At 38.7% G+C, this 27,100-nt stretch overlaps 1 protein-coding gene and 2 long non-coding RNA genes across 3 annotated transcripts in view; all 3 read right to left on the bottom strand.

The window, feature by feature from the left end:
• LOC102081821 (uncharacterized) overlaps nucleotides 1-17,388 on the bottom strand; it is a 44,504-nt gene extending 27,116 nt beyond the window's left edge. Inside the window, exons 1-2 of the mRNA XM_019351769.2 lie at nucleotides 17,333-17,388; nucleotides 14,933-15,364 (exon numbers count right to left, since the gene is read on the bottom strand). Of these exons, the coding sequence (XP_019207314.1) occupies nucleotides 14,933-15,213 (281 nt within the window). The 5' untranslated portion in view covers nucleotides 15,214-15,364; nucleotides 17,333-17,388. The remainder of the gene's footprint in view (nucleotides 1-14,932; nucleotides 15,365-17,332) is intronic.
• Nucleotides 17,389-19,875: 2,487 nt separating this feature from the next.
• On the bottom strand, nucleotides 19,876-23,249 carry LOC112843816 (uncharacterized). Its single transcript, XR_003216338.1, has 2 exons — nucleotides 23,187-23,249; nucleotides 19,876-20,177 (listed from the first exon to the last, which is right to left on the bottom strand). It is a non-coding gene; the product is annotated as an uncharacterized LOC112843816 (long non-coding RNA).
• A 17-nt stretch (nucleotides 23,250-23,266) lies between these two features.
• Nucleotides 23,267-26,677, bottom strand: LOC112843814 (uncharacterized). Its single transcript, XR_003216335.1, has 2 exons — nucleotides 26,616-26,677; nucleotides 23,267-23,591 (listed from the first exon to the last, which is right to left on the bottom strand). It is a non-coding gene; the product is annotated as an uncharacterized LOC112843814 (long non-coding RNA).
• Between the last annotated feature and the right edge of the window lie 423 nt (nucleotides 26,678-27,100).

Raw genomic sequence — 27,100 nt, forward strand, 5'->3', positions numbered from 1 at the left:
AAGCTTCCTGCCCTTTTATGGTTTCACCTGTGTTGTGTATGGTGAACCAATACAGGAATTGAACCATATATTGGGTGTGGGGGAGATTACCCTCTTTTGACCAAGGATGTTGTTAAAAACGATTTTGAGCAGGAGGTCACACAAATGCACCCCCATGACACACACACACACACACACACACACACACACACACACACACACACACACACACAGTGCCTTGTCTTTTGTAACCAAGAGGGGTTCTACGGAGGGAGGTGCTTGTGTTGTGTTGTATTGTGTAAACTGTAACTGTCATGGGAATAAATGGCTGCGAGGAGAGCTGCTCTTTGAAGGACTTGGGCTAGAGATAGGTGAGGAGCATTAAGCTCCACAGCCTGGTTCTGACCAAGTTCTCCCTCGCTAGCGAGTAAGAGACCGGTTGAAGATGTTCTGTCTTGTTTTCGTTCTTCATGAGGAATAAGTCTCTAAATTAGCGGGGCCTGTGGAAACACAAACTCAGTAGATTGTGTGTCAGACCTGAATGCAGCGAATAACCTTTAACCTTGATCCATTTAAACATTAAAGTCTCACAGCTCTCATGTGCAGCTGTCAGCTTACAAATAAACTGCAGCACAGAGCACTCAAACACATATATTCATTCATTCATTCGCTTCTTCATCGATCTTTATCATCCATTCATGTGATCACGTTTCTGACTAAAGAAGGCTGCATTTGATTGGCCCATTTTGTGTGGAAGAAGAGAGAAATAACAAATCAAACTCCTCCTTCTATGTGAGTGTGGACAGAGACTGAAGCTGAGTGAACACAAAGTTTTGAGCCCACATTGTGACAGCTGTTATCTCTGACTGCAGCTTTAGGTTTCATCAAGCCTGCTGACACAAAGAAAGCCTGGTTATGATGAACCTGCTTCATTGTTCAGCCCTCTGTGCAGCAACAGATGCTTGAGCCTGTTTTATCTTAAAGTTGATGTGACATGTTTTTATTCTTTAACATGGCTGTGTTATTGTTGCTGTTTGATTCTTATTAAACATCATTTCATTATTGTCATACAGACAGAAGACTGTCACATGTTTCAAAGTGGAAACTGATTGATTTAGTAAGTCAGACAGTGAAGCTTCAACAACAGCTCAGCTCTTTCATTTTAATGTTCATGGGACTAAAAACTCAAGTGAGTGTTAACAACAACTGAATAATAAGAAGGAAACACTGAACCTTCATCATTAGTGAATTTACAACATTAATGTGAAATGAAGGATCAATGTGGATAAAACTAATGTGTCAATATAAAACTGATGACACAGAAATATCACATGAATACAGAAAACTGTATAATTACATTAAAATTCATAGAACTTAAAATATTTCCACTGCTGAACTTCAGGAAGCATCTCGTCTTATACAGATATCTGACTCGTGTGAAGAAGATTTCATTTACCTGAGCTGTGAGATATAAGGCAGACACTGCAGGAAACTCCTCACTTCACTTTCTTCATGTGAGCAGCCTGTCAGCTTCACTTGTTTCTTCTCTGGTTGGAGTTTCAGCACTTCCAGGAGGATGGAGGTCTTTCTCCCTGAGAGGTTTATGGACCAGACTGCAGGAGCTGACTGGAAAACTGACTGTAATGATGGAAGGACACTCAAGCCTGTTTTAGTCTCGTAGTCCTTCATATGGGAGTACAGATCCAACAGGAAATCACACGGATAATATTCATTCATGGGTCTGTAAGGAAATGTTTCACATTTGCACACTGATGATAACAGCTCCAGTATCTTCTCTCCTGTCTGCTGTTCTCTCTCTGCTGCTGCACAGAACAGATTCACAAAGAACCTGACTGCTTCATGAAGACCTGACCTCCAAACATCAACACTGTAACAATAAGAAGGAAACATTTAGTGATGATTTGATCTCAGCTGTATAAAAACAACCACATGTCACTGATGGACTCCATGTTGTCCATGTGTGTCCTGTATATAATGAAAGTCCATTTTAAAGCCATCTTCCATCAGAGCAGCTGAACACTGTTTTTAGACTGTTACTGACTCACAACACAAACATTAATCCTGTGTGTGAAATCACTGTGTACTGAACTGTAACTGTCATTTTATTTCCTGTCTGACTTTAGAGATTAAAACACTAAATATCAACAACATAGAAACACAGAGTGGAACAACAACATCTACATTTCATATCTTGTAGAACAGCAGCTTCACCTGCTGCTCAGATCACACACGAGGAAATCACATATTTACTAACATTTGCTCATTAATTAATTTCGATTTTGATTCATTTAATTTTGAAAGTTTGTAAAAAATAATAATAATAAAAAAAATATATTAAATTAGTTTGTTTGTTTGCTGAAGAGTCTTAAATACAAAGATTCATATGTCAGTGAGCGATGTTGAGCCTACTGTCAGAGTGTTTAGTTTCACCAAACCAGCTCTCTTTGTACCTGGCTATATCACCATGGTAACAGATGCTGAACACACAGCCTGGTTATGTTCAGAGTTTCAGATTAAAATCAGCTGTAAGTGCCACATTGTCTCTAATGCTTCTATTTCCAGTCTGCTCTGAGTGTGATGTAGAGTCTCTGCTGAATCAGTGCGTGTTATAGATACAACCTGTTGATCTGTATCAGTCTGACTAACAGCACTGAATGAAGCCCAGCTGTAAGTTACAGCAGCACAGTCTGTGTGTCACATGGTCACACAAGTTTACATGTATTCAGCTGCTGATGCAGTGTGAAACACATGTGGAGCCTAATCTGCTGCACATCTGTTTCACACATTACAACATCCATCAGTCTGTGTTTAGTCCATTTATCACAGAGAAGATCCCACCAATAACATGAACTTCACTTTGAGGTGGTGACAAACTAAAGAGGTTTCCTCGTCTCCTTCATCAGATTGTGTGTCAGACCTGAATGCAGCGAATAACCTTTAACCTTGATCCATTTAAACATTAAAGTCTCACAGCTCTCATGTGCAGCTGTCAGCTTACAAATAAACTGCAGCACAGAGCACTCAAACACATATATTCATTCATTCATTCGCTTCTTCATCGATCTTTATCATCCATTCATGTGATCACATTTCTGACTAAAGAAGGCTGCATTTGATTGGCCCATTTTGTGTGGAAGAAGAGAGAAATAACAAATCAAACTCCTCCTTCTATGTGAGTGTGGACAGAGACTGAAGCTGAGTGAACACAAAGTTTTGAGCCCACATTGTGACAGCTGTTATCTCTGACTGCAGCTTTAGGTTTCATCAAGCCTGCTGACACAAAGAAAGCCTGGTTATGATGAACCTGCTTCATTGTTCAGCCCTCTGTGCAGCAACAGATGCTTGAGCCTGTTTTATCTTAAAGTTGATGTGACATGTTTTTATTCTTTTAACATGGCTGTGTTATTGTTACTGTTTGATTGGTGTTAGACATCATTTCATTATTGTCATACAGACAGAAGACTGTCACATGTTTCAAAGTGGAAACTGATTGATTTAGTAAGTCAGACAGTGAAGCTTCAAAAGCAGCTCAGCTCTTTCATTTTAATGTTCACGGGACTAAAAACTCAAGTGAGTGTTAACAACAACTGAATAATAAGAAGGAAACACTGAACCTTCATCATTAGTGAATTTACAACATTAATGTGAAATGAAGGATCAATGTGGATAAAACTAATGTGTCAATATAAAACTGATGACACAGAAATATCACATGAATACAGAAAACTGTATAATTACATTAAAATTCATAGAACTTAAAATATTTCCACTGCTGAACTTCAGGAAGCATCTCGTCTTATACAGATATCTGACTCGTGTGAAGAAGATTTCATTTACCTGAGCTGTGAGATATAAGGCAGACACTGCAGGAAACTCCTCACTTCACGTTCTTCATGTGAGCAGCCTGTCAGCTTCACTTGTTTCTTCTCTGGTTGGAGTTTCAGCACTTCCAGGAGGATGGAGGTCTTTCTCTCTGAGAGGTTTATGGACCAGACTGCAGGAGCTGACTGGAAAACTGACTGTAATGATGGAAGGACACTCAAGCCTGTTTTAGACTCATAGTCCTTCACTTGGGAGTACAGATCCAACAGGAAATCAGACTGACATTTCTTTCCATAATCAGTCAAGTTTCTGTTATCATAGGGGAAATTTTGACGTCGGCACACTGATGATAACAGCTCCAGTATCTTCTCTCCTGTCTGCTGTTCTCTCTCTGCTGCTGCACAGAACAGATTCACAAAGAACCTGACTTCTCCCGAGCTCAGAAGAAAAACACTGTAACAATAAGAAGGAAACATTTAGTGATGATTAGATCTCAGCTGTATAAAAACAACCACATGCCACTGATGGACTCCATGTTGTCCATGTGTGTCCTGTATATAATGAAAGTCCATTTTAAAGCCATCTTCCATCAGAGCAGCTGAACACTGTTTTTAGACTGTTACTGACTCACAACACAAACATTAATCCTGTGTGTGAAATCACTGCGTACTGAACTGTAACTGTCATTTTATTTGCTGTCTGACTTTAGAGATTAAAACACTAAATATCAACAACATAGAAACACAGAGTGGAACAACATCTACATTTCATATCTTGTAGAACAGCAGCTTTACCTGCTGCTCAGATCACACACGAGGAAATCACATATTTACTAACATTTGCTCATTAATTAATTTCGATTTTGATTCATTTAATTTTGAAAGTTTGTAAAAAATAATAATAATAAAAAAATATATTAAATTAGTTTGTTTGTTTGCTGAAGAGTCTTAAACACAAAGATTCATATGTCAGTGAGCGATGTTGAGCCTACTGTCAGAGTGTTTAGTTTCACCAAACCAGCTCTCTTTGTACCTGGCTATATCACCATGGTAACAGATGCTGAACACACAGCCTGGTTATGTTCAGAGTTTCAGATTAAAATCAGCTGTAAGTGCCACATTTTCTCTAATGCTTCTATTTCCAGTCTGCTCTGAGTGTGATGTAGAGTCTCTGCTGAATCAGTGCGTGTTATAGATACAACCTGTTGATCTGTATCAGTCTGACTAACAGCACTGAATGAAGCCCAGCTGTAAGTTACAGCAGCACAGTCTGTGTGTCACATGGTCACACAAGTTTACATGTATTCAGCTGCTGATGCAGTGTGAAACACATGTGGAGCCTAATCTGCTGCACATCTGTTTCACACATTACAACATCCATCAGTCTGTGTTTAGTCCATTTATCACAGAGAAGATCCCACCAATAACATGAACTTCACTTTGAGGTGGTGACAAACTAAAGAGGTTTCCTCGTCTCCTTCATCAGATTGTGTGTCAGACCTGAATGCAGCGAATAACCTTTAACCTTGATCCATTTAAACATTAAAGTCTCACAGCTCTCATGTGCAGCTGTCAGCTTACAAATAAACTGCAGCACAGAGCACTCAAACACATATATTCATTCATTCATTCGCTTCTTCATCGATCTTTATCATCCATTCATGTGATCACGTTTCTGACTAAAGAAGGCTGCATTTGATTGGCCCATTTTGTGTGGAAGAAGAGAGAAATAACAAATCAAACTCCTCCTTCTATGTGAGTGTGGACAGAGACTGAAGCTGAGTGAACACAAAGTTTTGAGCCCACATTGTGACAGCTGTTATCTCTGACTGCAGCTTTAGGTTTCATCAAGCCTGCTGACACAAAGAAAGCCTGGTTATGATGAACCTGCTTCATTGTTCAGCCCTCTGTGCAGCAACAGATGCTTGAGCCTGTTTTATCTTAAAGTTGATGTGACATGTTTTTATTCTTTTAACATGGCTGTGTTATTGTTGCTGTTTGATTCGTATTAGACATCATTTCATTATTGTCATACAGACAGAAGACTGTCACATGTTTCAAAGTGGAAACTGATTGATTAGTAAGTCAGACAGTGAAGCTTCAAAAGCAGCTCAGCTCTTTCATTTTAATGTTCACGGGACTAAAAACTCAAGTGAGTGTTAACAACAACTGAATAAGAAGAAGGAAACACTGAACCTTCATCATTAGTGAATTTACAACATTAATGTGAAATGAAGGATCAATGTGGATAAAACTAATGTGTCAATATAAAACTGATGACACAGAAATATCACATGAATACAGAAAACTGTATAATTACATTAAAATTATTAATTAATTAATTAAGTAAGTAATTAAACTTAAAATATTTCCACTGCTGAACTTCAGGGAGCATCTTATCTTATACAGATATCTGACTCGTGTGAAGAAGATTTCATTTACCTGAGCTGTGAGATATAAGGCAGACACTGCAGGAAACTCCTCACTTCACTTTCTTCATGTGAGCAGCCTGTCAGCTCCACTTGTTTCTTCTCTGGTTGGAGTTTCAGCACTTCCAGGAGGATGGAGGTCTTTCTCTCTGAGAGTTTTATGGACCAGACTGCAGGAGCTGACTGGAAAACTGACTGTAATGATGGAAGGACACTCAAGCCTGTTTTTGTCTCATAAGAGTACAGGTCCATGAGGAAGTCACACTGTTTCTGTTTCAAAGGACTGTGTTTGTATCTGCACACTGATGATAACAGCTCCAGTATCTTCTCTCCTGTCTGCTGTTCTCTCTCTGCTGCTGCACAGAACAGATTCACAAAGAACTTCGTTCTTTCTTCCTCTGATGTCTCATCATCAACGCTGGAACAATAAGAAGGAAACATTTAGTGATGATTTGATCTCAGCTGCATAAAAACAACCACACACTACTGATGGATCAAACACTTATTTCACTCAGTGACACACAAATCACTTTGTAATGTTTGTGTGTTTAATCTGGATCTTTGTTGATTTTCTATCTTCAGTAAAATGAAACTGTGATAAAAATCAGAGACTGTTTATTTCTTTGTAAGTCAGCAAACTTATAAATTGAGCAGAGGATCAAATAATTATTTCCCACACTGTGAAAAGGTAGAATACTCTGTGTGAGAACAGCTGTGATATAGTGTTGTATTAATTCATGTATTTCAGAGTACTTTGAGAGTTTAGATGTTATATTGGTTATGGTCACTGAATACTGGTATTTATTGATTGAATGCAGTAACTTCTCTGTGTTATACAGGCTAATGTTTGATATGACAGGAAATGCTGTTTGCTTTGGATTCTCCATGATGAAGGAGATGGCGAGCCACCTCTGAACCTGATCACCTCCTTAGCCTGAGCAGCTGCTCTGAGTTTTCACTGTGACACACGAGGAGGCCACGCCCCTTTCTTTCATCATCCACCTGAGTTCACCTGTGTGAAAGCACAGCACCAAACAGCTGAACTGATGTGTTTCATTCAGGAGCTCTTTGGAAGTGAACCTGACTGGACGCTGACCTGTTTACTCAAACTAACTGACTACAAACCAAAGGAAAGTTGAACCTGAGGAACCAACTAAAGAACTTCCAAACTCTGAAACATCCCAGAGACACTTTCCTGCATTATCAGGTGACTCCTCGTGATGAGGGAGCAGCCTAAAGTAGCTTTGATCACTTCAACATCAACATTGTGTTTGTGCTGTTTACACTTGTCTGTGACGCTCTGTGAAATATTCACAAAGTCACTTTGTGCTTTTTCCTTTTTCTGTCATGAAGACAGCTGAGACTGGTTGGAGTCTCCAGGTCCTGCTGACCTTTCACTTTATTTGATAAATGCTTTGTGAGGCATGGATGGGCCTCACTTTAGACCAGCTCACACAAGATGCTTCACTAACAACCAGTAACTGCCTGAATTAACCAGGAAAATCTGTAATACATGTAAAACTTTATCTATAAAGTGTTAATCCATCATTGAAAAAGTATCAACTGGTGTCATTAAACATGTTATATATGAGCTTATTAAGCAACACTTAACCATTTATATCCATGTTTATGAATGACATACTAAGGAGGAGTAATGCTTAATAAATGATGAAATAAGCATTAACTAAAACCTCACTAATGCTTAAGAATGTGTAGCTATTATAAAGTGTTAGCAGTAAAACACTAAATATCAACAACATAGAAACACAGAGTGGAACAACAACATCTACACTTCATATCTTGTAGAACAGCAGCTTCACCTGCTGCTCAGATCACACACGTGGAAATCACATATTTACTAACATTTGCTCATTAATTAATTTAGATTTTGATTCATTTAATTTTGAAAGTTTCTAAAAAATAAAAAAAAACCCAAAAGATTAAATTAGTTTGTTTGTTTGCTGAAGAGTCTTAAATACAAAGATTCATATGTCAGTGAGCGATGTTGAGCCTACTGTCAGAGTGTTTAGTTTCACCAAACCAGCTCTCTTTGTACCTGGCTATATCACCATGGTAACAGATGCTGAACACACAGCCTGGTTATGTTCAGAGTTTCAGATTAAAATCAGCTGTAAGTGCCACATTTTCTCTAATGCTTCTATTTCCAGTCTGCTCTGAGTGTGATGTAGAGTCTCTGCTGAATCAGTACGTGTTATAGATACAACCTGTTGATCTGTATCAGTCTGACTAACAGCACTGAATGAAGCCCAGCTGTAAGTTAGAGCAGCACAGTCTGTGTGTCACATGGTCACACAAGTTTACATGTATTCAGCTGCTGATGCAGTGTGAAACAGATGTGGAGCCTAATCTGCTGCACATCTGTTTCACACATTACAACATCCATCAGTCTGTGTTTAGTCCATTTATCACAGAGAAGATCCCACCAATAACATGAACTTCACTTTGAGGTGGTGACAAACTAAAGAGGTTTCCTCGTCTCCTTCATCAGATTGTGTGTCAGACCTGAATGCAGCGAATAACCTTTAACCTTGATCCATTTAAACATTAAAGTCTCACAGCTCTCATGTGCAGCTGTCAGCTTACAAATAAACTGCAGCACAGAGCACTCAAACACATATATTCATTCATTCATTCGCTTCTTCATCGATCTTTATCATCCATTCATGTGATCACGTTTCTGACTAAAGAAGGCTGCATTTGATTGGCCCATTTTGTGTGGAAGAAGAGAGAAATAACAAATCAAAATCCTCCTTCTATGTGAGTGTGGACAGAGACTGAAGCTGAGTGAACACAAAGTTTTGAGCCCACATTGTGACAGCTGTTATCTCTGACTGCAGCTTTAGGTTTCATCAAGCCTGCTGACACAAAGAAAGCCTGGTTATGATGAACCTGCTTCATTGTTCAGCCCTCTGTGCAGCAACAGATGCTTGAGCCTGTTTTATCTTAAAGTTGATGTGACATGTTTTTATTCTTTTAACATGGCTGTGTTATTGTTGCTGTTTGATTCGTATTAGACATCATTTCATTATTGTCATACAGACAGAAGACTGTCACATGTTTCAAAGTGGAAACTGATTGATTTAGTAAGTCAGACAGTGAAGCTTCAAAAGCAGCTCAGCGCTTTCATTTTAATGTTCACGGGACTAAAAACTCAAGTGAGTGTTAACAACAACTGAATAATAAGAAGGAAACACTGAACCTTCATCATTAGTGAATTTACAACATTAATGTGAAATGAAGGATCAATGTGGACAAATCTAATGTGTCACTATAAAACTGATGACACAGAAATATCACATGAATACAGAAAACTGTATAATTACATTAAAATTCATAGAACTTAAAATATTTCCACTGCTGAACTTCAGGTAGCATCTCATCTTATACAGATATCTGACTCGTGTGAAGAAGATTTCATTTACCTGAGCTGTGAGATATAAGGCAGACACTGCAGGAAACTCCTCACTTCACTTTCTTCATGTGAGCAGCCTGTCAGCTTCACTTGTTTCTTCTCTGGTTGGAGTTTCAGCACTTCCAGGAGGATGGAGGTCTTTCTCTCTGAGAGCTTTATGAACCAGACTGCAGGAGCTGACTGGAAAACTGACTGTAATGATGGAAGGACACTCAAGCCTGTTTTAGTCTCGTAGTCCTTTATATGGGAGTACAGATCCAACAGGAAATCATACGGATAATATTCATTCATGGGTCTGTAAGGAAATGTTTCACGTTTGCACACTGATGATAACAGCTCCAGTATCTTCTCTCCTGTCTGCTGTTCTCTCTCTGCTGCTGCACAGAACAGATTCACAAAGAACCTGACTGCTTCATGAAGACCTGACCTCCAAACATCAACACTGTAACAATAAGAAGGAAACATTTAGTGATGATTTGATCTCAGCTGTATAAAAACAACCACATGCCACTGATGGACTCCATGTTGGTCCATGTGTGTCCTGTATATAATGAAAGTCCATTTTAAAGCCATCTTCCATCAGAGCAGCTGAACACTGTTTTTAGACTGTTACTGACTCACAACACAAACACTAATCCTGTGTGTGAAATCACTGCGTACTGAACTGTAACTGTCATTTTATTTGCTGTCTGACTTTAGAGATTAAAACACTAAATATCAACAACATAGAAACACAGAGTGGAACAACAACATCTACACTTCATATCTTGTACAACAGCAGCTTCACCTGCTGCTCAGATCACACACGAGGAAATCACATATTTACTAACATTTGCTCATTAATTAATTTCGATTTTGATTCATTTAATTTTGAAAGTTTGTAAAAAATAATAATAATAAAAAAAATATATTAAATTAGTTTGTTTGTTTGCTGAAGAGTCTTAAACACAAAGATTCATATGTCAGTGAGCGATGTTGAGCCTACTGTCAGAGTGTTTAGTTTCACCAAACCAGCTCTCTTTGTACCTGGCTATATCACCATGGTAACAGATGCTGAACACACAGCCTGGTTATGTTCAGAGTTTCAGATTAAAATCAGCTGTAAGTGCCACATTGTCTCTAATGCTTCTATTTCCAGTCTGCTCTGAGTGTGATGTAGAGTCTCTGCTGAATCAGTGCGTGTTATAGATACAACCTGTTGATCTGTATCAGTCTGACTAACAGCACTGAATGAAGCCCAGCTGTAAGTTAGAGCAGCACAGTCTGTGTGTCACATGGTCACACAAGTTTACATGTATTCAGCTGCTGATGCAGTGTGAAACAGATGTGGAGCCTAATCTGCTGCACATCTGTTTCACACATTACAACATCCATCAGTCTGTGTTTAGTCCATTTATCACAGAGAAGATCCCACCAATAACATGAACTTCACTTTGATGTGGTGACAAACTAAAGAGGTTTCTATGAGGGGCCGTACAAGCCAAAATTCATTCTTGCACTCTCACATACATACATTCTTCTTTCACATACATATACTTTCACTCTCATATAGTTTTATTTTCATTTGTATATTTAGATATTTTTATTCTCATGTTTACACATATTTAACACACACATTGCAATATTGTGCTCTCTTATACATGTATTTTAATGTACATATTTACAAATTTTCACTCTCACATACATACATTTTCATTTATGCATTCCTACATTTTGCTCTCATTTACATGCATTCAGTATGCATTTAATCTCACAAATAATATATGTATGTAAGAAGAGAATGCATACATGTCTGAAGAAAATATATGTATGCAAGAGAATAATGTATGTGAATGAAAGAGTATAGTGGAAACGGAAGGAGTTTAATGGAAACGGAAGGCTGGGTGTCTGTACCGCTGTGATTGGCCGAGAAGCACGCGCGGGTCACTTTCAAGTGTCTGACAGCATGGAGGGGGGAGAAGAAACTCGAGTTCTTCAGCAAGCTATCGGGGTGTTAAGAAATATTTTATCATCTCCTGAAACGGTCACATTGTTGTCCTCGTCACTTGATCGAGAGCAGCAGCTTTTACAGCTGTGGCTCCAGCAAACATCAGCTGATACTAGAAACGAATTTTAAATAAATTCTAACAACAGCTGATCAAGCTTGAACGTGCTGCTGTTGTTTAGCGCGTTTCCTCTTTCTGGCGCAAAGTGGGAGATAAACAAACAAGAGAGACGATCAGCTGATCATTGATCGGTTTCATGATTGAAGTAGCAACAGGAGAGAGAATGAGGGGAGAAGAGGCAGCTGTGCAACGTAAAAACAGAATAACTCCAGTTTTGTCTTTTTTTTTCCATTCTAGCTGAAGTACGGGACTAATCGCATTCCTTTTCCTCTCAATACGGATGTATTGTAATTGGTCCAGCCCAGAGTTGATCATGACCAATTGGCTAATCCACCACCTTTCATTGTTTATACCGTTACAAAAACAAACAAACGCAAATGCCCGGTATGCCCATGGCCAGTCCAGCTATGCGGTCAGCTGGTGGATAACAGGCATCTCAGAAAACATTAGAGCGCTTATGGAAACATGTGATGTCTTGATGAATCAAGCAGATATTTGAAGTTTACACAGCACCATTCTCGCATGAAAATATCTTAAAGGTTTATTTTGTGACATATGGCGTTATTTTTGTGCCACAAAACCAGCCAATCAGACTTGGATGCAAAAATATCTGATTGGCTGTTCTGGTCTCCAATCAGCTCGAAATGACGAAATGCAATATCCCAGAATCCATTTCGTCCAAAACTCAAACGAGGCAGTGGCGGAGGAGCACAGAGTGGCGGAGTTTGAAATATTACTCTTTTCTGGGTCACAAAATAAACTTTTAAGATATTTTCATGCGAGAATGGTGCTGTGTAAACTTCAAATATCTGCTTAATTCATCAAGACATCACATATTTCCATAAGTGCTCTAAAGTTTTCAGAGATGAATCAAGCAGTCAAGTGACGAGGACAACGATGTGACCGTTTCAGGAGATGATAAAATATTTCTTAACACCCCGATAGCTTGCTGAAGAACTCGAGTTTCTTCTCCCCCCTCCATGCTGTCAGACACTTGAAAGTGACCCGCGCGTGCTTCTCGGCCAATCACAGCGGTACAGACACCCAGCCTTCCGTTTCCATTAAACTCCTTCCGTTTCCACTATACTCTTTCATTCACATACATTATTCTCTTGCATACATATATTTTTTTCTGACATGTATGCATTCTCTTCTTACATACATATATTATTTGTGAGATTAAATGCATATTGAATGCATGTAAATGAGAGCAAAATGTAGGAATGCATAAATGAAAATATATGTATGTGAGAGTGAAAATATATGTATGTGAGAGTGAAAATTTGTAAATATGTACATTAAAATACATGTATAAGAGAGCACAATACTGCAATGTGTGTGTTAAATATGTGTAAACATGAGAATAAAAATATCTAAATAAAAATAAAACTATATGAGAGTGAAAGTATATGTATGTGAAAAAAATATATATGTATGTGAGAGTGAAAGTATATGTGTGTGAAAGAAGAATGTATGTGTGTGAGAGTGAAAGAATGAATTTTGGCTTGTACGACCCCTCATAGGTTTCCTCGTCTCCTTCATCAGATTGTGTTAAGTCAACTTGTTGAATGTTGTCATTTTGTTTGTTAAATTTGTAAAGTCTTGGTTCAAACTATAGGATCAAAGGCATTCCTTTGTCTGTCCCCCTCCCCAGCCTCTCGAGGTTCTGGGAGGAGGCTGTAGTGTTTTATCACAAGCACATCCCTTGTGATAATTCTGTTTAATGTTTGGTAAGCTTCCTGCCCTTTAATGGTTTCACCTGTGTTGTGTATGGTGAACCAATACAGGAATTGAACCATATATTGGGTGTGGGGGAGATTACCCTCTTTTGACCAAGGATGTTGTTAAAAACGGTTTTGAGCAGGAGGTCACACAAATGCACCCCCATGACACACACACACACACACACACACACACACAGTGCCTTGTCTTTTGTAACCAAGAGGGGTTCTACGGAGGGAGGTGCTTGTGTTGTGTTGTATTGTGTAAACTGTAACTGTCATGGGAATAAATGGCTGCGAGGAGAGCTGCTCTTTGAAGGACTTGGGCTAGAGATAGGTGAGGAGCATTAAGCTCCACAGCCTGGTTCTGACCAAGTTCTCCCTCGCTAGCGAGTAAAAGACCGGTTGAAGATGTTCTGTCTTGTTTTCGTTCTTCATGAGGAATAAGTCTCTAAATTAGCGGGGCCTGTGGAAACACAAACTCAGTAGATTGTGTGTCAGACCTGAATGCAGCGAATAACCTTTAACCTTGATCCATTTAAACATTAAAGTCTCACAGCTCTCATGTGCAGCTGTCAGCTTACAAATAAACTGCAGCACAGAGCACTCAAACACATATATTCATTCATTCATTCGCTTCTTCATCGATCTTTATCATCCATTCATGTGATCACGTTTCTGACTAAAGAAGGCTGCATTTGATTGGCCCATTTTGTGTGGAAGAAGAGAGAAATAACAAATCAAACTCCTCCTTCTATGTGAGTGTGGACAGAGACTGAAGCTGAGTGAACACAAAGTTTTGAGCCCACATTGTGACAGCTGTTATCTCTGACTGCAGCTTTAGGTTTCATCAAGCCTGCTGACACAAAGAAAGCCTGGTTATGATGAACCTGCTTCATTGTTCAGCCCTCTGTGCAGCAACAGATGCTTGAGCCTGTTTTATCTTAAAGTTGATGTGACATGTTTTTATTCTTTTAACATGGCTGTGTTATTGTTGCTGTTTGATTCTTATTAGACATCATTTCATTATTGTCATACAGACAGAAGACTGTCACATGTTTCAAAGTGGAAACTGATTGATTTAGTAAGTCAGACAGTGAAGCTTCAACAACAGCTCAGCTCTTTCATTTTAATGTTCACGGGACTAAAACCTCAAGTGAGTGTTAACAACAACTGAATAATAAGAAGGAAACACTGAACCTTCATCATTAGTGAATTTACAACATTAATGTGAAATGAAGGATCAATGTGGATAAAACTAATGTGTCAATATAAAACTGATGACACAGAAATATCACATGAATACAGAAAACTGTATAATTACATTAAAATTCATAGAACTTAAAATATTTCCACTGCTGAACTTCAGGTAGCATCTCATCTTATACAGATATCTGACTCGTGTGAAGAAGATTTCATTTACCTGAGCTGTGAGATATAAGGCAGACACTGCAGGAAACTCCTCACTTCACTTTCTTCATGTGAGCAGTCTGTCAGCTTCACTTGTTTCTTCTCTGGTTGGAGTTTCAGCACTTCCAGGAGGATGGAGGTCTTTCTCTCTGAGAGCTTTATGAACCAGACTCCAGGAGCTGACTGGAAAACTGACTGTAATGATGGAAGGACACTCAAGCCTGTTTTAGTCTCGTAGTCCTTTATATGGGAGTACAGATCCAACAGGAAATCACACAGATAATATTCATTCATGGGTCTGTAAGGAAATGTTTCACGTTTGCACACTGATGATAACAGCTCCAGTATCTTCTCTCCTGTCTGCTGTTCTCTCTCTGCTGCTGCACAGAACAGATTCACAAAGAACCTGACTGCTTCATGAAGACCTGACCTCCAAACATCAACACTGGAACAATAAGAAGGAAACATTTAGTGATGATTAGATCTCAGCTGTATAAAAACAACCACATGCCACTGATGGACTCCATGTTGTCCATGTGTGTCCTGTATATAATGAAAGTCCATTTTAAAGCCATCTTCCATCAGAGCAGCTGAACACTGTTTTTAGACTGTTACTGACTCACAACACAAACACTAATCCTGTGTGTGAAATCACTGCGTACTGAACTGTAACTGTCATTTTATTTGCTGTCTGACTTTAGAGATTAAAACACTAAATATCAACAACATAGAAACACAGAGTGGAACAACAACATCTACATTTCATATCTTGTACAACAGCAGCTTCACCTGCTGCTCAGATCACACACGAGGAAATCACATATTTACTAACATTTGCTCATTAATTAATTTCGATTTTGATTCATTTAATTTTGAAAGTTTGTAAAAATAATAATAATAAAAAAATATATTAAATTAGTTTGTTTGTTTGCTGAAGAGTCTTAAACACAAAGATTCATATGTCAGTGAGCGATGTTGAGCCTACTGTCAGAGTGTTTAGTTTCACCAAACCAGCTCTCTTTGTACCTGGCTATATCACCATGGTAACAGATGCTGAACACACAGCCTGGTTATGTTCAGAGTTTCAGATTAAAATCAGCTGTAAGTGCCACATTTTCTCTAATGCTTCTATTTCCAGTCTGCTCTGAGTGTGATGTAGAGTCTCTGCTGAATCAGTGCGTGTTATAGATACAACCTGTTGATCTGTATCAGTCTGACTAACAGCACTGAATGAAGCCCAGCTGTAAGTTAGAGCAGCACAGTCTGTGTGACACATGGTCACACAAGTTTACATGTATTCAGCTGCTGATGCAGTGTGAAACAGATGTGGAGGCTAATCTGCTGCACATCTGTTTCACACATTACAACATCCATCAGTCTGTGTTTAGTCCATTTATCACAGAGAAGATCCCACCAATAACATGAACTTCACTTTGAGGTGGTGACAAACTAAAGAGGTTTCCTCGTCTCCTTCATCAGATTGTGTGTCAGACCTGAATGCAGCGAATAACCTTTAACCTTGATCCATTTAAACATTAAAGTCTCACAGCTCTCATGTGCAGCTGTCAGCTTACAAATAAACTGCAGCACAGAGCACTCAAACACATATATTCATTCATTCATTCACTTCTTCATCGATCTTTATCATTCATTCATGTGATCACGTTTCTGACTAAAGAAGGCTGCATTTGATTGGCCCATTTTGTGTGGAAGAAGAGAGAAATAACAAATCAAACTCCTCCTTCTATGTGAGTGTGGACAGAGACTGAAGCTGAGTGAACACAAAGTTTTGAGCCCACATTGTGACAGCTGTTATCTCTGACTGCAGCTTTAGGTTTCATCAAGCCTGCTGACACAAAGAAAGCCTGGTTATGATGAACCTGCTTCATTGTTCAGCCCTCTGTGCAGCAACAGATGCTTGAGCCTGTTTTATCTTAAAGTTGATGTGACATGTTTTTATTCTTTTAACATGGCTGTGTTATTGTTGCTGTTTGATTCGTATTAGACATCATTTCATTATTGTCATACAGACAGAAGACTGTCACATGTTTCAAAGTGGAAACTGATTGATTTAGTAAGTCAGACAGTGAAGCTTCAACAACAGCTCAGCTCTTTCATTTTAATGTTCACGGGACTAAAAACTCAAGTGAGTGTTAACAACAACTGAATAATAAGAAGGAAACACTGAACCTTCATCATTAGTGAATTTACAACATTAATGTGAAATGAAGGATCAATGTGGATAAAACTAATGTGTCAATATAAAACTGATGACACAGAAATATCACATGAATACAGAAAACTGTATAATTACATTAAAATTCATAGAACTTAAAATATTTCCACTGCTGAACTTCAGGAAGCATCTCGTCTTATACAGATATCTGACTCGTGTGAAGAAGATTTCATTTACCTGAGCTGTGAGATATAAGGCAGACACTGCAGGAAACTCCTCACTTCACTTTCTTCATGTGAGCAGCCTGTCAGCTTCACTTGTTTCTTCTCTGGTTGGAGTCTCAGCACTTCCAGGAGGATGGAGGTCTTTCTCTCTGAGAGCTTTATGAACCAGACTGCAGGAGCTGACTGGAAAACTGACTGTAATGATGGAAGGACACTCAAGCCTGTTTTAGACTCATAGTCCTTCACTTGGGAGTACAGATCCAGCAGGAAATCAGACTGACATTTCTTTCCATAATCAGTCACGTTTCTGTTATCATAGGGGAAATTTTGACGTCGGCACACTGATGATAACAGCTCCAGTATCTTCTCTCCTGTCTGCTGTTCTCTCTCTGCTGCTGCACAGAACAGATTCACAAAGAACCTGACTGCTTCATGAAGACCTGACCCCCAAACATCAACACTGTAACAATAAGAAGGAAACATTTAGTGATGATTAGATCTCAGCTGTATAAAAACAACCACATGCCACTGATGGACTCCATGTTGTCCATGTGTGTCCTGTATATAATGAAAGTCCATTTTAAAGCCATCTTCCATCAGAGCAGCTGAACACTGTTTTTAGACTGTTACTGACTCACAACACAAACACTAATCCTGTGTGTGAAATCACTGCGTACTGAACTGTAACTGTCATTTTATTTGCTGTCTGACTTTAGAGATTAAAACACTAAATATCAACAACATAGAAACACAGAGTGGAACAACAACATCTACACTTCATATCTTGTACAACAGCAGCTTCACCTGCTGCTCAGATCACACACGAGGAAATCACATATTTACTAACATTTGCTCATTAATTAATTTCGATTTTGATTCATTTAATTTTAAAAGTTTGTAAAAAATAATAATAATAAAAAAAATATATTAAATTAGTTTGTTTGTTTGCTGAAGAGTCTTAAATACAAAGATTCATATGTCAGTGAGCGATGTTGAGCCTACTGTCAGAGTGTTTAGTTTCACCAAACCAGCTCTCTTTGTACCTGGCTATATCACCATGGTAACAGATGCTGAACACACAGCCTGGTTATGTTCAGAGTTTCAGATTAAAATCAGCTGTAAGTGCCACATTGTCTCTAATGCTTCTATTTCCAGTCTGCTCTGAGTGTGATGTAGAGTCTCTGCTGAATCAGTACGTGTTATAGATACAACCTGTTGATCTGTATCAGTCTGACTAACAGCACTGAATGAAGCCCAGCTGTAAGTTACAGCAGCACAGTCTGTGTGTCACATGGTCACACAAGTTTACATGTATTCAGCTGCTGATGCAGTGTGAAACAGATGTGGAGCCTAATCTGCTGCACATCTGTTTCACACATTACAACATCCATCAGTCTGTGTTTAGTCCATTTATCACAGAGAAGATCCCACCAATAACATGAACTTCACTTTGAGGTGGTGACAAACTAAAGAGGTTTCCTCGTCTCCTTCATCAGATTGTGTGTCAGACCTGAATGCAGCGAATAACCTTTAACCTTGATCCATTTAAACATTAAAGTCTCACAGCTCTCATGTGCAGCTGTCAGCTTACAAATAAACTGCAGCACAGAGCACTCAAACACATATGTTCATTCATTCATTCGCTTCTTCATCGATCTTTATCATCCATTCATGTGATCACGTTTCTGACTAAAGAAGGCTGCATTTGATTGGCCCATTTTGTGTGGAAGAAGAGAGAAATAACAAATCAAACTCCTCCTTCTATGTGAGTGTGGACAGAGACTGAAGCTGAGTGAACACAAAGTTTTGAGCCCACATTGTGACAGCTGTTATCTCTGACTGCAGCTTTAGGTTTCATCAAGCCTGCTGACACAAAGAAAGCCTGGTTATGATGAACCTGCTTCATTGTTCAGCCCTCTGTGCAGCAACAGATGCTTGAGCCTGTTTTATCTTAAAGTTGATGTGACATGTTTTTATTCTTTTAACATGGCTGTGTTATTGTTACTGTTTGATTGGTGTTAGACATCATTTCATTATTGTCATACAGACAGAAGACTGTCACATGTTTCAAAGTGGAAACTGATTGATTTAGTAAGTCAGACAGTGAAGCTTCAAAAGCAGCTCAGCGCTTTCATTTTAATGTTCACGGGACTAAAAACTCAAGTGAGTGTTAACAACAACTGAATAAGAAGAAGGAAACACTGAACCTTCATCATTAGTGAATTTACAACATTAATGTGAAATGAAGGATCAATGTGGATAAAACTAATGTGTCAATATAAAACTGATGACACAGAAATATCACATGAATACAGAAAACTGTATAATTACATTAAAATTATTAATTAATTAATTAAGTAAGTAATTAAACTTAAAATATTTCCACTGCTGAACTTCAGGGAGCATCTTATCTTATACAGATATCTGACTCGTGTGAAGAAGATTTCATTTACCTGAGCTGTGAGATATAAGGCAGACACTGCAGGAAACTCCTCACTTCACTTTCTTCATGTGAGCAGCCTGTCAGCTTCACTTGTTTCTTCTCTGGTTGGAGTCTCAGCACTTCCAGGAGGATGGAGGTCTTTCTCTCTGAGAGGTTTATGGACCAGACTGCAGGAGCTGACTGGAAAACTGACTGTAATGATGGAAGGACACTCAAGCCTGTTTTAGTCTCATAAGAGTACAGGTCCATGAGGAAGTCACACTGTTTCTGTTTCATAGGACTGTGTTTGTATCTGCACACTGATGATAACAGCTCCAGTATCTTCTCTCCTGTCTGCTGTTCTCTCTCTGCTGCTGCACAGAACAGATTCACAAAGAACTTCGTTCTTTCTTCATCTGATGTCTCATCATCAATGCTGGAACAATAAGAAGGAAACATTTAGTGATGATTTGATCTCAGCTGCATAAAAACAACCACACACTACTGATGGATCAAACACTTATTTCACTCAGTGACACACAAATCACTTTGTAATGTTTGTGTGTTTAATCTGGATCTTTGTTGATTTTCTATCTTCAGTAAAATGAAACTGTGATAAAAATCAGAGACTGTTTATTTCTTTGTAAGTCAGCAAACTTATAAATTGAGCAGAGGATCAAATAATTATTTCCCACACTGTGAAAAGGTAGAATACTCTGTGTGAGAACAGCTGTGATATAGTGTTGTATTAATTCATGTATTTCAGAGTACTTTGAGAGTTTAGATGTTATATTGGTTATGGTCACTGAATACTGGTATTTATTGATTGAATGCAGTAACTTCTCTGTGTTATACAGGCTAATGTTTGATATGACAGGAAATGCTGTTTGCTTTGGATTCTCCATGATGAAGGAGATGGCGAGCCACCTCTGAACCTGATCACCTCCTTAGCCTGAGCAGCTGCTCTGAGTTTTCACTGTGACACACGAGGAGGCCACGCCCCTTTCTTTCATCATCCACCTGAGTTCACCTGTGTGAAAGCACAGCACCAAACAGCTGAACTGATGTGTTTCATTCAGGAGCTCTTTGGAAGTGAACCTGACTGGACGCTGACCTGTTTACTCAAACTAACTGACTACAAACCAAAGGAAAGTTGAACCTGAGGAACCAACTAAAGAACTTCCAAACTCTGAAACATCCCAGAGACACGTTCCTGCATTATCAGGTGACTCCTCGTGATGAGGGAGCAGCCTAAAGTAGCTTTGATCACTTCAACATCAACATTGTGTTTGTGCTGTTTACACTTGTCTGTGACGCTCTGTGAAATATTCACAAAGTCACTTTGTGCTTTTTCCTTTTTCTGTCATGAAGACAGCTGAGACTGGTTGGAGTCTCCAGGTCCTGCTGACCTTTCACTTTATTTGATAAATGCTTTGTGAGGCATGGATGGGCCTCACTTTAGACCAGCTCACACAAGATGCTTCACTAACAACCAGTAACTGCCTGAATTAACCAGGAAAATCTGTAATACATGTAAAACTTTATCTATAAAGTGTTAATCCATCATTGAAAAAGTATCAAACTGGTGTCATTAAACATGTTATATATGAGCTTATTAAGCAACACTTAACCATTTATATCCATGTTTATGAATGAGATACTAAGGAGGAGTAATGCTTAATAAATGATGAAATAAGCATTAACTAAAACCTCACTAATGCTTAAGAATGTGTAGCTATTATAAAGTGTTAGCAGTAAAACACTAAATATCAACAACATAGAAACACAGAGTGGAACAACAACATCTACACTTCATATCTTGTAGAACAGCAGCTTCACCTGCTGCTCAGATCACACACGTGGAAATCACATATTTACTAACATTTGCTCATTAATTAATTTAGATTTTGATTCATTTAATTTTGAAAGTTTCTAAAAAAAAAAAAAAACCCAAAAGATTAAATTAGTTTGTTTGTTTGCTGAAGAGTCTTAAATACAAAGATTCATATGTCAGTGAGCGATGTTGAGCCTACTGTCAGAGTGTTTAGTTTCACCAAACCAGCTCTCTTTGTACCTGGCTATATCACCATGGTAACAGATGCTGAACACACAGCCTGGTTATGTTCAGAGTTTCAGATTAAAATCAGCTGTAAGTGCCACATTTTCTCTAATGCTTCTATTTCCAGTCTGCTCTGAGTGTGATGTAGAGTCTCTGCTGAATCAGTACGTGTTATAGATACAACCTGTTGATCTGTATCAGTCTGACTAACAGCACTGAATGAAGCCCAGCTGTAAGTTAGAGCAGCACAGTCTGTGTGTCACATGGTCACACAAGTTTACATGTATTCAGCTGCTGATGCAGTGTGAAACAGATGTGGAGCCTAATCTGCTGTTTAGTCCATTTATCACAGAGAAGATCCCACCAATAACATGAACTTCACTTTGAGGTGGTGACAAACTAAAGAGGTTTCCTCGTCTCCTTCATCAGATTGTGTGTCAGACCTGAATGCAGCGAATAACCTTTAACCTTGATCCATTTAAACATTAAAGTCTCACAGCTCTCATGTGCAGCTGTCAGCTTACAAATAAACTGCAGCACAGAGCACTCAAACACATATATTCATTCATTCATTCGCTTCTTCATCGATCTTTATCATCCATTCATGTGATCACGTTTCTGACTAAAGAAGGCTGCATTTGATTGGCCCATTTTGCGTGGAAGAAGAGAGAAATAACAAATCAAACTCCTCCTTTTATGTGAGTGTGGACAGAGACTGAAGCTGAGTGAACACAAAGTTTTGAGCCCACATTGTGACAGCTGTTATCTCTGACTGCAGCTTTAGGTTTCATCAAGCCTGCTGACACAAAGAAAGCCTGGTTATGATGAACCTGCTTCATTGTTCAGCCCTCTGTGCAGCAACAGATGCTTGAGCCTGTTTTATCTTAAAGTTGATGTGACATGTTTTTATTCTTTTAACATGGCTGTGTTATTGTTGCTGTTTGATTGGTGTTAGACATCATTTCATTATTGTCATACAGACAGAAGACTGTCACATGTTTCAAAGTGGAAACTGATTGATTTAGTAAGTCAGACAGTGAAGCTTCAAAAGCAGCTCAGCTCTTTCATTTTAATGTTCACGGGACTAAAAACTCAAGTGAGTGTTAACAACAACTGAATAATAAGAAGGAAACACTGAACCTTCATCATTAGTGAATTTACAACATTAATGTGAAATGAAGGATCAATGTGGATAAAACTAATGTGTCAATATAAAACTGATGACACAGAAATATCACATGAATACAGAAAACTGTATAATTACATTAAAATTATTAATTAATTAATTAAGTAAGTAATTAAACTTAAAATATTTCCACTGCTGAACTTCAGGGAGCATCTTATCTTATACAGATATCTGACTCGTGTGAAGAAGATTTCATTTACCTGAGCTGTGAGATATAAGGCAGACACTGCAGGAAACTCCTCACTTCACTTTCTTCATGTGAGCAGCCTGTCAGCTCCACTTGTTTCTTCTCTGGTTGGAGTTTCAGCACTTCCAGGAGGATGGAGGTCTTTCTCTCTGAGAGGTTTATGGACCAGACTGCAGGAGCTGACTGGAAAACTGACTGTAATGATGGAAGGACACTCAAGCCTGTTTTAGTCTCATAAGAGTACAGGTCCATGAGGAAGTCACACTGTTTCTGTTTCAAAGGACTGTGTTTGTATCTGCACACTGATGATAACAGCTCCAGTATCTTCTCTCCTGTCTGCTGTTCTCTCTCTGCTGCTGCACAGAACAGATTCACAAAGAACTTCGTTCTTTCTTCCTCTGATGTCTCATCATCAACGCTGGAACAATAAGAAGGAAACATTTAGTGATGATTTGATCTCAGCTGCATAAAAACAACCACACACTACTGATGGATCAAACACTTATTTCACTCAGTGACACACAAATCACTTTGTAATGTTTGTGTGTTTAATCTGGATCTTTGTTGATTTTCTATCTTCAGTAAAATGAAACTGTGATAAAAATCAGAGACTGTTTATTTCTTTGTAAGTCAGCAAACTTATAAATTGAGCAGAGGATCAAATAATTATTTCCCACACTGTGAAAAGGTAGAATACTCTGTGTGAGAACAGCTGTGATATAGTGTTGTATTAATTCATGTATTTCAGAGTACTTTGAGAGTTTAGATGTTATATTGGTTATGGTCACTGAATACTGGTATTTATTGATTGAATGCAGTAACTTCTCTGTGTTATACAGGCTAATGTTTGATATGACAGGAAATGCTGTTTGCTTTGGATTCTCCATGATGAAGGAGATGGCGAGCCACCTCTGAACCTGATCACCTCCTTAGCCTGAGCAGCTGCTCTAAGTTTTCACTGTGACACACGAGGAGGCCACGCCCCTTTCTTTCATCATCCACCTGAGTTCACCTGTGTGAAAGCACAGCACCAAACAGCTGAACTGATGTGTTTCATTCAGGAGCTCTTTGGAAGTGAACCTGACTGGACGCTGACCTGTTTACTCAAACTAACTGACTACAAACCAGAGGAAAGTTGAACCTGAGGAACCAACTAAAGAACTTCCAAACTCTGAAACATCCCAGAGACACTTTCCTGCATTATCAGGTGACTCCTCGTGATGAGGGAGCAGCCTAAAGTAGCTTTGATCACTTCAACATCAACATTGTGTTTGTGCTGTTTACACTTGTCTGTGACGCTCTGTGAAATATTCACAAAGTCACTTTGTGCTTTTTCCTTTTTCTGTCATGAAGACAGCTGAGACTGGTTGGAGTCTCCAGGTCCTGCTGACCTTTCACTTTATTTGATAAATGCTTTGTGAGGCATGGATGGGCCTCACTTTAGACCAGCTCACACAAGATGCTTCACTAACAACCAGTAACTGCCTGAATTAACCAGGAAAATCTGTAATACATGTAAAACTTTATCTATAAAGTGTTAATCCATCACTGAAAAAGTATCAACTGGTGTCATTAAACATGTTATATATGAGCTTATTAAGCAACACTTAACCATTTATATCCATGTTTATGAATGACATACTAAGGAGGAGTAATGCTTAATAAATGATGAAATAAGCATTAACTAAAACCTCACTAATGCTTAAGAATGTGTAGCTATTATAAAGTGTTAGCAGTAAAACACTAAATATCAACAACATAGAAACACAGAGTGGAACAACAACATCTACACTTCATATCTTGTAGAACAGCAGCTTCACCTGCTGCTCAGATCACACACGTGGAAATCACATATTTACTAACATTTGCTCATTAATTAATTTAGATTTTGATTCATTTAATTTTGAAAGTTTCTAAAAAAAAAAAAAAACCCAAAAGATTAAATTAGTTTGTTTGTTTGCTGAAGAGTCTTAAATACAAAGATTCATATGTCAGTGAGCGATGTTGAGCCTACTGTCAGAGTGTTTAGTTTCACCAAACCAGCTCTCTTTGTACCTGGCTATATCACCATGGTAACAGATGCTGAACACACAGCCTGGTTATGTTCAGAGTTTCAGATTAAAATCAGCTGTAAGTGCCACATTGTCTCTAATGCTTCTATTTCCAGTCTGCTCTGAGTGTGATGTAGAGTCTCTGCTGAATCAGTACGTGTTATAGATACAACCTGTTGATCTGTATCAGTCTGACTAACAGCACTGAATGAAGCCCAGCTGTAAGTTACAGCAGCACAGTCTGTGTGTCACATGGTCACACAAGTTTACATGTATTCAGCTGCTGATGCAGTGTGAAACAGATGTGGAGCCTAATCTGCTGCACATCTGTTTCACACATTACAACATCCATCAGTCTGTGTTTAGTCCATTTATCACAGAGAAGATCCCACCAATAACATGAACTTCACTTTGATGTGGTGACAAACTAAAGAGGTTTCCTCGTCTCCTTCATCAGATTGTGTGTCAGACCTGAATGCAGCGAATAACCTTTAACCTTGATCCATTTAAACATTAAAGTCTCACAGCTCTCATGTGCAGCTGTCAGCTTACAAATAAACTGCAGCACAGAGCACTCAAACACATATATTCATTCATTCATTCGCTTCTTCATCGATCTTTATCATCCATTCATGTGATCACGTTTCTGACTAAAGAAGGCTGCATTTGATTGGCCCATTTTGTGTGGAAGAAGAGAGAAATAACAAATCAAAATCCTCCTTCTATGTGAGTGTGGACAGAGACTGAAGCTGAGTGAACACAAAGTTTTGAGCCCACATTGTGACAGCTGTTATCTCTGACTGCAGCTTTAGGTTTCATCAAGCCTGCTGACACAAAGAAAGCCTGGTTATGATGAACCTGCTTCATTGTTCAGCCCTCTGTGCAGCAACAGATGCTTGAGCCTGTTTTATCTTAAAGTTGATGTGACATGTTTTTATTCTTTTAACATGGCTGTGTTATTGTTGCTGTTTGATTCTTATTAGACATCATTTCATTATTGTCATACAGACAGAAGACTGTCACATGTTTCAAAGTGGAAACTGATTGATTTAGTAAGTCAGACAGTGAAGCTTCAAAAGCAGCTCAGCGCTTTCATTTTAATGTTCACGGGACTAAAAACTCAAGTGAGTGTTAACAACAACTGAATAATAAGAAGGAAACACTGAACCTTCATCATTAGTGAATTTACAACATTAATGTGAAATGAAGGATCAATGTGGACAAATCTAATGTGTCAATATAAAACTGATGACACAGAAATATCACATGAATACAGAAAACTGTATAATTACATTAAAATTCATAGAACTTAAAATATTTCCACTGCTGAACTTCAGGTAGCATCTCATCTTATACAGATATCTGACTCGTGTGAAGAAGATTTCATTTACCTGAGCTGTGAGATATAAGGCAGACACTGCAGGAAACTCCTCACTTCACTTTCTTCATGTGAGCAGCCTGTCAGCTTCACTTGTTTCTTCTCTGGTTGGAGTTTCAGCACTTCCAGGAGGATGGAGGTCTTTCTCTCTGAGAGGTTTATGGACCAGACTGCAGGAGCTGACTGGAAAACTGACTGTAATGATGGAAGGACACTAAAGCCTGTTTTAGACTCATAGTCCTTCACATGGGAGTACAGATCCAACAGGAAATCAGACGGATAATATTCATTCATGGGTCTGTAAGGAAATGTTTCACGTTTGCACACTGATGATAACAGCTCCAGTATCTTCTCTCCTGTCTGCTGTTCTCTCTCTGCTGCTGCACAGAACAGATTCACAAAGAACCTGACTGCTTCATGAAGACCTGACCTCCAAACATCAACACTGTAACAATAAGAAGGAAACATTTAGTGATGATTAGATCTCAGCTGTATAAA

Source organism: Oreochromis niloticus, linkage group LG23 (assembly GCF_001858045.2).
Source record: "Oreochromis niloticus isolate F11D_XX linkage group LG23, O_niloticus_UMD_NMBU, whole genome shotgun sequence".
Taxonomy (NCBI): Eukaryota; Metazoa; Chordata; class Actinopteri; order Cichliformes; family Cichlidae; genus Oreochromis; species Oreochromis niloticus.